Source organism: Scleropages formosus, chromosome 3 (genome assembly GCF_900964775.1).
Source record: "Scleropages formosus chromosome 3, fSclFor1.1, whole genome shotgun sequence".
In the NCBI taxonomy this organism is placed as follows: Eukaryota; Metazoa; Chordata; class Actinopteri; order Osteoglossiformes; family Osteoglossidae; genus Scleropages; species Scleropages formosus.
This window is the reverse complement of record NC_041808.1, coordinates 22,695,192-22,708,063: the sequence shown is the minus strand read 5'-3', so window position 1 is coordinate 22,708,063 and position 12,872 is coordinate 22,695,192. Positions and strand designations below refer to the sequence as shown.

The window sequence follows — 12,872 nt, the reverse complement described above, 5'->3', positions numbered from 1 at the left end:
CCACCAAATTACATAAAGCTACTAATAACACATTTCATAAAAAACATTACGCCTTGTCAAGTTATGTCACATTTTAATGGTGTCAACGTACAGCAGTTTACAAAAAATGTCAGAAAATTTGACATTTAAAAAGAAACTAAATTATAAAGTCCATGTACACAATCATGAATAAATGTGAAAAGTCAAAACTGGACCATGTAACAACTTTCAGGTTTTCTTCTGCGCAGTTCTGGCCCATTTAACTGTTGATTAGGAAAAAAAGGCAAAACAAGTCATACAACTGCTCTGAATCTGCGAAAACAGCAATTTTTACATTTTTAAAACAATTTCAAATTCACATCAGTTGCAACTGACAGTGTGGTCTATCGTACACCTTTTTGTGGTGGTCCTTGTAGTCGAGCTCATAAGTACATGCTACCTTATTTGTTTGATCAATCAATAGGACTATTCAAATCATGTCCTCTTTGAGAGCTCCAAAGATCTAAAATCAAATGAAATCATTCATTTGGTGCTACTGAAAAATTGTTAGTTCTGTGGTTCTTTTACAGGAGGTGCAACAACTGATTTCACTGAAAAGTATTCACCCCCGAATTACTCGAATATTCACCTGCTAAACACGCTTAGCTAAGACAAGTCAATGTTTTAATAGATCCATCCTATTTCATCTTCCCTGAAGTTGAAGCTAAATTAGTACTGAAGCTTAGTTATATTAGTTCTTAAATTTTTCATATTTAAATGCTATCAACTGCTGGCCTAAAAACAACCACCACCGTGTCACTAAAGACTGAAAAGTAGACAAATTTCCTGATCTGTCCACTATAAAATTTAATCCTCAAATTCAGGTACTCAAGAATAGGAATTACCACTGATTAGACCTACTAGTCTAATACACACATTCAAAGTAAAGCAATGCATTCAACTGGTTCACTGCAAAAGTAATGATCTCGTACAACAGCAAGCTATGAAAGTACTTTGAAAATAAGTCGAAGAATTAATTGTGTTGGCATAAATACCTGCTTGTGGCTTTTGTCCACTTGAGAGCATGTCTAGGAGGCACAGAGAGAACTGGGTGGTAGAAGGGACAACCAGCCCGCTTGCACTGAGTTGCAAATCGACAGGCCTGGGGATGACAAAATCAGATATAAATGCAAATTATTCAATTTTGGTTTCATTTGTAATTAGTTTTAAAACTTTTAAATTTCATGTCACAATAGTGCTCCCAAGTAATGCCAAACCACAGCATTTGAAGCTATGATCACACTGGAGTTCAAACAAAATACAACGTGGACCAAACTCAGCAAGAGGAGAAGTATGGAAAGCCCTCAAGGACAGTGACAGAATTCATCCACTGCTTACTTTGGGGTGATAAAATGGGCAATCCACCTTCTTACAGTCTGGGAAGAAGCGGCAGGTGCTACTGGATGACTGCAGAGCTGCGGGGGGGGGATAATCACAGGGTTACAAATCAGGCTGATGCTGTCTAATCCATTTATACTAAACAAGGTGAGGGAACAAAACAGTGAAGTACTTGGTCTGGATGGGGGTGGCGCCCCCCTTCGGCTGACGTGGGTGAAGGGGCAGTCTGCCTTTGTGCACTTGGCATCGTACTTGCAGTTCGGGTGGATGAACAAGCATTTGTCTCCAAACTTGCAATTGGGGAAGGTCCTACGAGGACATGATAGGTGCAAAATAGCAGTTACAAAATTCTTATTGCAATGCATGCAGTGTTATGATTCAGACTTTTATAGAGACAAGAGCTGAACATGAATTCAAACCCATAGCCCTGGAACCTTGATGTGCTGTCGAGCTGTCCAAGTACAACTGAGGTGGACTGAAAAGCTGTACTCGCGGTGGTGCTTCAAAGACTAATAGTAAAAGGGCTAACATGTACAACTTTTGACACAGCTGCCTCGGTGATGCCTCACTTGCACTGTGCTGTGGGGTGGTGGTACATGCACTCGTCTCCAATTTTGCACACAGGCCAGAATTTGCAGCGCTCCAGGACCTTCTGCCGCTTTACTGGGATGGCTGCCTGCTCCGCATGCTCCTCCTCGTCTATGAGACAGACAGCGATTAATCAGAGGTACAGGCATTTTCATGACCCTTGTAATATTGGTAGGACAACAAACTTACCTGACTGCACCCTAGTTACTGTATTTTATTAATTAGTAACTGATTTAATGACCAGAACAAATCACCAGATAGCCTAGCTCCTGCACATATTAACTACATGCACTGTGATATTTGCATGAACTGCATGAGTACCTTTTCCTTATACCATTTGAAGTTACAACTTGATCGAGACTTTTCTTTTATTCTTTTAATTTTTAATGATGCATTCACTACCACACTATACAAAAACTTTAATTTCATTCATCATTTAGCAATTACTGTATTTTGACAAGCTCAACAGAACAAAGTTACAAGCCTTAAGAAAACTGCCTTGTTAGGTTTGTTGTGATACGCAACAAATAAGTTTGTTCTTGTTTATATGACTTGGTGAAATTCAACATAATGACTTCATTATAATTTTTCCTATTCTAATACTATAATTGAAGTTTTTTGAGAATGTACACTGTAAGCAACTTTCTAGAACTCATTATGCTTGCAAATCAGGGGAAGCGTGACATTTTTTGCCATACTATTTTTACCCTTGCAGGGAGAAAAAAAAAAAAAAGATGCATATATGATAAAAAGCACATACTAAAGAATGCGATGCTGCGATTCCAAATACACTAATAGCTTGCAAACACAGCAGTGGTCCAGAAAAGCGAGTCTTAGAATTTACTGAATGTACAATGTTAGTACTTAACAGATATTACGGCAGTAAACAATTATTTCATTATTCTACACTGAATTTATCCAGATATCTTAAACAGTAAATCTTACAGTTTAATATGCTAGGCCTCAAGAGATCTACTGACATTTACCTCACTCAGGTAAATTAGCCGCTTCTGGAAATAAAAGTGTTACTACGAAGTTTAAAATTCCCGTATATCTAATTGCAGGCATTCTGGGCACCCAAAGGTCATATTGCATGTTTCACTACATCTCAAAGCAAAAGCACCATCTACAGGGTACAAAATCAAACATGACATATTTCTGCTTAAACCACAAGCACTGAAAAAAAATAATGCAGGTATTTACCATCTGAGTACATGAGTTCTCTCTGTAGACTCTGAGGCATGGTGGTTTTGGGCCATCTGTCTTGGGGACTTGCAGGGACAGTGGTCTTGTCCCCACTATCCATGTCACTTTCAGCAATGTCAGCCAAGGGGCTGGGTACCCCGTCTAGGGTGACAATGAATTTTGGGCTGTTGCAGGCCACAGCATCAGCATTGTCCCTGGTAGATTGACATAGATCGATAGGAAAAGAAATGTAAAAAAACAAGAACACGTAGATGGATAAAACAAGGTTAAACAGATCCATTTCAAACAAGTACCTAGACATATTTACCTGGTTTGCACTGTACGAACTGCTTGGAGCGGGACATCCTCCATCACTTCGCCCAATCGATTTCGGATGGAGCCCACCTCTTCTGCCTCTGCCCGGCGGATAATAAAGGAGCGTGTGTCACTGGGCTTCATCCCTCCCAGGTCAGACTCCACGAAAGCTAAAGAAAATGACCAGGATATTAAAAATAACTTTTATACCTGATGTACTCAAAGCTTCACACTGAGTCAGATGGCCTGTTTAATTCAAGTTTCTGTCAAGTTCTAGAGGCTATTTGTTTCAGTTAAGGAGAGAATGGGCTGAACCCATCTAACACCCTTTCTGAGCACTTAACCTGCAGGACTTGTCCCCTTCAGGAGTGAACTCAGCATTACATTCTAGTGTAAAGAATGAGGTTTTTATTAAAAAAAATAAAAGGACCATAAAAATGAAGAAACGAGAGCAGGGCTTTTTCGCTGAGCTAAATGAGCTCACACAAATTTGGTCATATTTATAAGGGACCCAACCGGTTAAAGCCGTTACATATACAACATGATGAACGTATGTTAAGACTGTCAGATCCAGTAACACATTATAACCCCCAACAATGCAACGAAAACAGTGGAACGATATTAAATACGGTGACGTAAATGAGTAGTCACTAACCAGTTAATGTTGGGGTTAGAGACTGAAGCACTGCTGGTAATCACAACTGTCAACTAACTACACAATTTTTGGACATGCCCTGTCGTATGAGGTGCCATGACTTTTACCATTTTAATTTAGATGCAAAAATGACAATACGGTTATTTTAGTAGAAATTTGCTGAAATAACTATTTCTAACCATTTAATATAAGTATTTTATTAAAACTTTTAAAAACTATTGTATTAAAAACAAGCATCAGAAATGTAAAATTAATTTTTGAGGAGCACAGCATAAGAGGTCAGGGTCTGGTGAGCACACAGTATTTAATGGACTGACGATGGACAGGAGTTGCCCCACTGCTGAGCTAAGACTGGTGTTGATGCCATTGCAGATGGAACCTCCTTTTTGTCATCGATTATATTTGTTTGCACTCTTTTAAAACTGTATGTTTTAATAATTCCACCCCATATTGTCTTACCTGGTCACAACCCAAAACTGGCACTTACCATGCCACAGTAACTTTAAAGTCATAGCCAATAAGTTCTTACATTTGTTTATGATGCAAAATGTACAGGAAAATTATTTTCTGCTAAAGTGTAATAGAACATAGAGGTTTCTCCTACACAACTAAGAGTGCAGCTGGTAGCATAGTGGTTAGAGCTGCTGCCTTAAGTTAAAAGGTTGCCTGTTTGAATCCCACCTCCTCTTGTAGTACCCTTGAACAAGGTACTTACCCTAAAAACTGATACATTGAAAATTCCTAAGCTGTACATATGGGGAATAACCATGGGTAGCTTAACATTAAGTCAGGTTGCATTCGAGAAGAGAATAAGCTAAATGCAAACAAGTTCTTCTTTAAAAATAATGAATATTTATATTTACTCACTCACTGTATGCTCGTAAGCAATGCACACACAAGAGCTGTACTACCTGCGCAGAGGCCAATATTACTGGTAACATTAATGACACCTAGACATTAATGAATACGTGCTTCTGACAATGATCTCTAAACTGGGGATTAGTGAACATGGTCCAAAAAAAAAAAAAGGCACAGTTGTCAAAGTGTGCCATCTTTCATCACATATGATGTTCAGCAGGCAATGACTGTATTCCCTTTGGGCTGTGGTTGATGCAGGAACTCTTTTTGATGCAACGGAAACCCTGTGTGAGAACACTGCTGTCACTATTTCATACCTTCTGGTCCCCTCACACTCTCTTCTGGTAGGTCCAACTGGAGTCGAGAAGAAAGCAATCCTGTCTGAACTGGGGGGGGCATATGGAATATGGATCATATTAGCAAAGAAGCACAATATGTTATAAAATAATTTTCAAATTTGTCATTTGTAATTTAAGTCAGTTTGGCAACAAAACCCAGCATTAACGAGCAAAGAGACCATAACAACCACAGGTTTTTATTTCTTTTTTTTTTTTTTTTTAAATAATTTCAAAACTCTTTACTGATTTGATCTGGTCAGTCGTAATCACAGTTACAAGTTTATAAATAATCACTGCTGAAAAACTGCTGAAAGTGGCTTACTCCACATGATAATTTATTTTACTCGGTGAATTTAATTGTGTGAGGGACAAAAGACAGGACAAATTTTTTGAATGCAATCACAACAGAACATAGTAAATGTTAAAGAAAATGGTGAAGTAACTACCAGCTACAACAGTGTCCATCAAATTATCCAGGCAGGCAGGAGACTAACCTGGCTGTCTGGCTGGCTGAGACTCAACCGGGCTTTGAATCTGACTTCGACGGGTGATGTGATCATGGATATCCGGGACAAGCTGTACAGCTGCGCTCATGTCCTCACCAGCAGAGCGTGTGCGAGGGGCCACGGGAACCATTTGCCTTTGGGGTGCTGAGACAGAACATGCAGACGGGAAAGATAACAATACGGAGGATGTCTCTAAAAAACTGGGGTGATATCAACTGTCATTGTCAGTTTAATAATAAATTATTCCAGCTGCTCACATGATGCATCAGTACCTGTTGCGTAGTTTGTTGTTCTAGAAATGGATTCCTGGGCCTCAGAAATGGCTTTCAATATCAGATTTTTATTTGCCTGCTTTGCAGGTGGCAAAGAAGGCCTGTAACAAGAAAGAGACAGGACTTTCAGGTGAAACTAAACTGGCCTTAGTGTGTTCTTGCACAATGTGTTAAATTTCCCTGTAGTGTCTACTGGTAGTTAACTACAGAAAGCTTAACGCAGTGCATCCAGCACTGTCTGTCACTGTGAGAAAAAGGTGAATGAGTTGTTCATTCTCATTAATATACATCATTAGCTAACAGTCATTTCTGCTACTATGCAAATTTTTATAATGGAAATTGGTCCATGAACTACTGGTCAATAGGGGAACAATGTCAGTATAAGGTAAAACTTACATTGGCTTATACACACTGTTGTCCCCAACATGTCTATGTTTTGCATTAACCTGAATTTGAAGTAACACAGTTAAAGGCAGCAGCCCAAGAAGGAATAGAAATGAGGATCAGTTCTCTCACATCACTTCAACTCACTCCCCAAGAAACATGTACTTCAGAAAAGAGTAGGGAAAGGCCTAAGGCAAAGGGACAATTTAAGCACCCAGGTACCTGCGCTCTGGTTTGGATGGTAAGGACACCCTACTCGTAAGACCTCCGCTCCTTGCCCTGTAGCCTTCGTCATCTTCCTCATCATCCTCCTCCTCAAGTTCGTCACTTTCCTGCCCTTCACCTATGCCCCTATTCACCCGGACAATGGAGCTGGCTACTGGAGCCTTGCGCTTACGGGATGCTTCGTCCTGAAGGCACAGGGGATACACAAAAAAAAAAACTTAAACCTGAAATGTTACTTAACTACACCTACAAAATAGTCAACAAGACCCAAAAAAAAAAAAAAACACATAAGAGATGGTCTTCACTATGTTGTTTCGTGTATGTTACTAGGCTTGTTCTCATATATTAATTAGAAAATTGGTTTAATATATAAGGTGTTTTATGGGGAAAAAAAATTCTATGAGTACTTACCTTTTAATGTAAACTACAATAAGTGTTTTTGAAAGCCATGCGACGATTCGTTTGTTGCCTCATGCTATTGCATTTTATGTACTATGCTATATGGAACATAAGAATCCTAAAGATTTTACCCAAATAAACTAAATTTTACTTATTAGATCAATTGAAAGCAGCAGGTTATACAGTGGTTAAAGTTGTCACTTCTGAACTCTTTAGGTTGCAGGTTTCAATCCCACCTCTTGCTGTATTACCCCCTTAATCAGCATACTTACTCTGAATTAATACAGAAAAAAATTACCTTGTTACCTAAATTAAATGGGAAGATGTACCCAACTGTACAGTGAAGTAATTCTCGACAAAAGGTGAGAAATTAATAAAAGTTAACTAAAATAAGCATGTTAAGTCTCTTGTTTCCTGTAATTCTATGGCAGCGCTGGTACTGTCTGTCTGTCTTTGTTGTGTCGAACTCTGTCATAAAATAAATATCTCCGAGGGCAAAATAAGGCTTGAAATTAATATTGAGGAACCAGAAAAAAAAAAAAAAAAAAAAAAAAAAGCACTGGCACACCTGCTGTAGAGGTCCATGATGAAGAGGATTCTTGACTCAATCTCTATTTAACAAGGATGATCCACAAACAGACAACAATGACAATCAAGGTCCTTACCCTCAGTTCTCCAACTCAAAACTTTGTCCACACTAATGACTTATTTCTCATGGGAAAACAGGCCCAATTTGTGTCATTTCAATAGAAGATGCCCTTTTTCAGTCCATATATAACAGCGATCCTCTGCATCGCAGTTTGAAAAACATAATTCCAAAGGTATCTTAAGCTACTTGTCATCATAAGACAGGAACATTCATGTTACATGTTGACTAACTGTCCTTTAGGTAGATGACAACAGTATTGTACAATACATTACAATTATACTCTTATGGTACAAGTACACTTGTGTGGTACAGCATACATACCTCTCTAGCAACACGATCCACACTAGTCCTGGAGCCCCTGCTGTCTGGTAGAACGTGGGCATAGCTATGTTGCAGTCTGCTGTAGGGCTGCTCCTGGCTACGCAGGCCCTCTGGGGACTTGTAACCATAAAGGCTCTCCTGGGCACGGCCAGGGGTGCGTGATTGACCTACGTTCAACTGACCCTTGAGCGGAGTCTTATACAACTCAGCGGATGGACACGCAGAGCCATAGGTGACCACTGTCCCAGGCCTGCTGCTGCCTCGTGCCCCCCCTTCTGCCAGCTCTTCTGCTATGAGGTCATCATCTGGCTCTGGCTTGATGTCTATAACAGCTTCCGAAGACAGGAACTCAACCAGTGGCTTGACGGCTGAGGTGAGCCTGGGGTTGACACTGTCAAAGGACTCTCTCCTGCAAGAGGAAAAAACTCAAAACACAAGTTCTTGGCAAACCACTAGGACACCTAGATGAGTTTGCGCAGAGTGTAGACTGCTTTAATGGCAGCTGTCAAAGAACAGTTTCCATTCTGAGTTTGGCAAGACGCCACTTCAAATCAAGTAAGGCTGTGGCAGTCCGGAGCCAGTCACTGGATGCACTGTAACATTTCTGACTGAGAAACACAAAATGTATACCTTCCAGAGGAAATATGATGTTCATAGACAGAACTGGTGGACACTCTGGCTTCCGTTTTGTCAGAGTGCGAGCTGGATACTCCCAGGTTCCGTAAGTCCTCCCTCTTCTCATCTGCTGATGGGACACGGATCCTCCCAGCCCCAGAGGAAGGGTCTGCACTGAGATGCTGAGGTCTGAGTGAAGCAGGCTCTGGAAACATACAACCACCAAAAGATCAGTTATAGCAGGACTGCACAGTAAAGTGTTGTGCACAGATTAATAACTAAAGCTAAGTTTAATAAAAAAAAAAAAAAATGTATAATTCATTGGCAAGGTTTTTTCTTTATTATTTACACTTAAGATTTAACCTTTTGAGGAAGCTATTACAAGCAATAAAATCATATAATGTATAAGAAGCATTATATTGCAGTCCAGAAAAAAAAAAAAAAAAAAAGGGGGCAGCAGACTGGTCAAGTCAACTGAAATGGAAAAATTACTCATCAGGAAGTTGCCAGCGAGCACAACATTATATAATGTTTAACAAAGGATTAATATTTGTTCTTATGATACATAAAGGGATACGAGAACATGAGCATCACTTCTCTTTCCTTGGCCATGAATGGTTTTTTTTAATGTGTTAAAATCTTCCTTTGTCTGTCCATCCCTCAGTACCCAGGAACAAAACTCCAAATTACTTCACAGAATCTACCTCACTCCAGCGCATCTTCAAAGGATATTCCTGAAACATCTCGCCTGCGTTATAAAAGTAAGGCTACTCTTTTACTGCTGACACGTTGACGCATTCATTTTGGTAATCTGACAGGACTCAAGCATGCTGGAACAGTGCTCATTAAGTTATTTAAAAGACATCTGTTTATTACTCTTATCTGCTTGGCAAGGAACTGTATGGCTGAATCAAGCGTGTAACTGTTGTCTACTGGAGAAGTTAACAACTGAGCTACCCGTGAATTTGAATTAATTCTTGACTTTTTTTTTTTTATGCTTTGGCCTGTACTTGGTGACCACCCCTGCCTCCAACACTGCAACTGTTTGGTCTTGAGTTGTGCTACTTATCTGTCTGTATCTGCAATGCTGAGCACACCGTTTCCGCGTACGTTCCCGTGACCCGCTTCCGTTCTTCATCAACAAAAATAGTCTGTTACGTTATACTGCAGTAAAAAGAAACATACCAACTGCCACTGATCTTAGTTTCTCCAGGACTCCATGTAACCTGCAACAGAACAGTTCACGTAAGATTTTTTTTTTAAATCTTATTCACTACATACACATTTTGAACATTAAAAAGCACATAAAGTACAGCATGGGTGAGTAACAGATGTTGGACTTACTAACCAAACAGTGAATTTGATGGTGTTGTTGCCCAGGAAAAGGGACAGGTCATCTGCCATCTGCTGAGCATTCTTCTTGTTAGCCACCATCACCATGATGTAGTCAGGCAGCTCTTCATCTTGGTCGCACAAACAACGAGATCTCAGTTATTTACCTGGAATAAGTTAACCTGTAAATCCAGACATAGGACGAGTAGACATTTCTCACTTACCAACATAGGCACCCAGCTCCTGCAGTTTCCCTTTAATAGCAGCCTGAAACGGGTCAATAATTCATATCGTTATACCTGAAGCCTTGGCTCGAGACATATGTTATATGATAACAGCTGCTTCACTCACGAATCAAATCCTATCATATTTTATATATAATATATATATCCTGTATGTTTTTTCGCTTTCTCACTAAGTGTATCAACGTACGACTCACTGGTGACTGACTGGGAAGCGCATGTTTTCAAGTTTGGTTTACTTCACTGAGCCGCTTCTCTCTTTGTTTCGAATGAATACCTACTACGTTGTTTTTAGCAGGATAATAAACTACGAGTGCATTGGCAATGGTCCATGGACTACAGCAACTAAAGCAGTGGCAGCGCCGCCAGTAGCACATTAGCCCTTAGCATAGACAAAGCCGAGAACCAGTCTCAGCATTTGGCGGCACTTCCAGACTCGGCCTCCAACACACCCTGAAGAGCACCAAGTCACCGCTACGGTCCCCGTACCGTAAAGCTAACGAACAGATGCTAATCCGAGAGAGCGAAAAACACTAGTAATTATCACATTCCTTGTAGCTGTAGTCGCTAAATTGACCTGCGGCTCAATTTCAAGAACGACACAATACCCGTATCTTCTTGCTTATTTCAGTCCCGATCTCCATGCTCGCCCAGTTATTTTTCAATGCAAAGTAGTACAAGAAAGAATTGAACAACAGAAGCGACAACTGCACTTCGGTCTCGCTGTCGCAGTATTATGACGTCACGGGAGACGCCGCGTTTCTAAACGCATCGGTTAAAGTTGTGGGGGGGGGGCGCACAGCGCCACCTACCTGCAACAGCGATACTTTTCCACCTGTACGGATATCGAATCGTCTAGAAAACGTAGACGAACTCAGGGTGACCCGCCTATAAATTCTTGCAATTCTCTATATGATTCTGTACAGTGAAGACCTTTAGAGATGTCAGCGAGGATATTTGTTTTGGTATGATTGGAATAATCTTATTTATTCATCAAACAAATAAAGCAGCGTGTCCTTATGAGCTCGACTACAAGGACCACCACAAAAAGGTGTACGATAGACCACACTTACTGTCAGTTGCAGCTGATGTTAAATTGAAATTGTTTTAAAAATGTAAAAATTGCTGTTTTCACAGATTCAGAGCAGTTGTATAACTTTTTTTGCCTTTTTTTTCTAACCAACAGTTAAATGGGCCAGAACTGCGCAGAAGATGTCACGGTTGCGCGTAGCGCGGACGGACTCAAGTGCAGAGTTCTCGGATCGACGTGGACGGAAGCCGAATTAAAATCCATAATCAGAGTCGAGGGGCAGGCGAGGGTCAGGCGATCAGCAAACGGAGTACAAAGGGCTAGGCTCAGAACGTGGTCAGGAAAAAACAGGCAAAGGATCGAAGTCGGGATGGGTTTCTTGGTAACACGGTTCGCAAGGAAACAAGGAGGCTAAACAAGGTTCCGCGTCTGGGCTTCCTCGGCTTCCCTCTTTATTGTCGTTCCCATCAGGGAACAGCAGGTGTCGCAGATGTGCCAGATGTGGAGAACGTGACAGTACCCCCCCCCCCTCCACGGGTGGTTCCGGACGCCCTGGGCCAGGAAGGAGGACGCCCCCGGGGGCGCGGAGCCGGGCACTCGGGATGGTCCCTGTGGAAAGCAGCCACCAGGTCGGGGTCCAGGATGTCCGAAGCAGCTACCCAGGAATGCTCCTCCGGACCGTACCCCTCCCAATCCACCAGATATTGCAGTCGACCTCTCCGTCGGCGGGAGTTTAGCAGGGCTCGGACCGTATAGACATCGTCCCCTGTGAGGGGTAGTGTTGACGGTGGTGTGGTTTCTACTGGTGGCTGATGCAAGGGCACCCCAACCGGTTTCAGGAGGGAAAACTGAAACGTTGGGTGCACTCGGAGGTCAGGAGGTAACTGAAGGCGGTAGGTAACCGGCGTGACACGACGCACTACCTTGAAGGGGCCGATGTAGCGGGACCCGAGTTTCTTGGAGGGGATCTTCAGGTGAAGGTCTCGGGTGGAGAGCCAAACTCTTTGCCCGGGCACGAACGAAAGGGTGCGCCGATGTCGGTCAGCCTGACGTTTGTGGCGTTCCGCACTGCGGAGCAGGTGGACCCGGACCGTCCTCCAGACGCGGGTGTTCTCATTGTGCCATGTCTCCACAGCCTGAACAGGACTTGGAGAGGTCTCGCTAGGGAACAGGACAGGTTGGTAGCCTAACACACACTGAAACGGCGACATACCTGTGGATGTATGAGGCGCGGAGTTGTGGGCATACTCTGCCCAGGCCAGGTAGCGAGCCCAGTGGTGGGGTTTTTGGGAGCAGTAGGCTCGGAGAAACCTTGCAACATCCTGTTGTAAGCGTTCTACGTGACCGTTGGCTTGCGGGTGGTATCCCGATGTAAGGCTGACCATCACCCCAAGCTGGCTCCAAAAGGCCTTCCATACCCGAGAGGTGAACTGGGGACCTCGATCGGATACAATGTCTTCAGGGAGTCCGTAGAATTTAAATGCTTGTTCGAACAGGATCTCCGATACCTCGAGAGCGGTAGGCAGCTTTGGAAGGGGCACCAGTCTGCAAGCCTTGGAGAAACGATCTATGATGGAGAGGATCACAGTCTTACCCTCTGAG

At 42.1% G+C, this 12,872-nt stretch overlaps 1 protein-coding gene across 1 annotated transcript; it reads right to left on the bottom strand.

The window, feature by feature from the left end:
- Window positions 1–73: 73 nt before the first annotated feature.
- zc3h14 (zinc finger CCCH-type containing 14) lies at window positions 74–10,966 on the bottom strand. Its single transcript, XM_018756273.2, has 17 exons — window positions 10,849–10,966; window positions 10,223–10,265; window positions 10,015–10,129; window positions 9,852–9,892; window positions 8,682–8,871; window positions 8,052–8,460; window positions 6,680–6,867; window positions 6,074–6,174; window positions 5,790–5,945; window positions 5,275–5,343; window positions 3,458–3,614; window positions 3,148–3,344; window positions 1,926–2,055; window positions 1,529–1,665; window positions 1,357–1,433; window positions 1,014–1,120; window positions 74–242 (listed from the first exon to the last, which is right to left on the bottom strand). Exons 1-17 carry the CDS (start codon window positions 10,882–10,884, stop codon window positions 239–241), a joined length of 2,157 nt encoding a protein of 718 aa, XP_018611789.1. The 5' UTR covers window positions 10,885–10,966; the 3' UTR covers window positions 74–238.
- Between the last annotated feature and the right edge of the window lie 1,906 nt (window positions 10,967–12,872).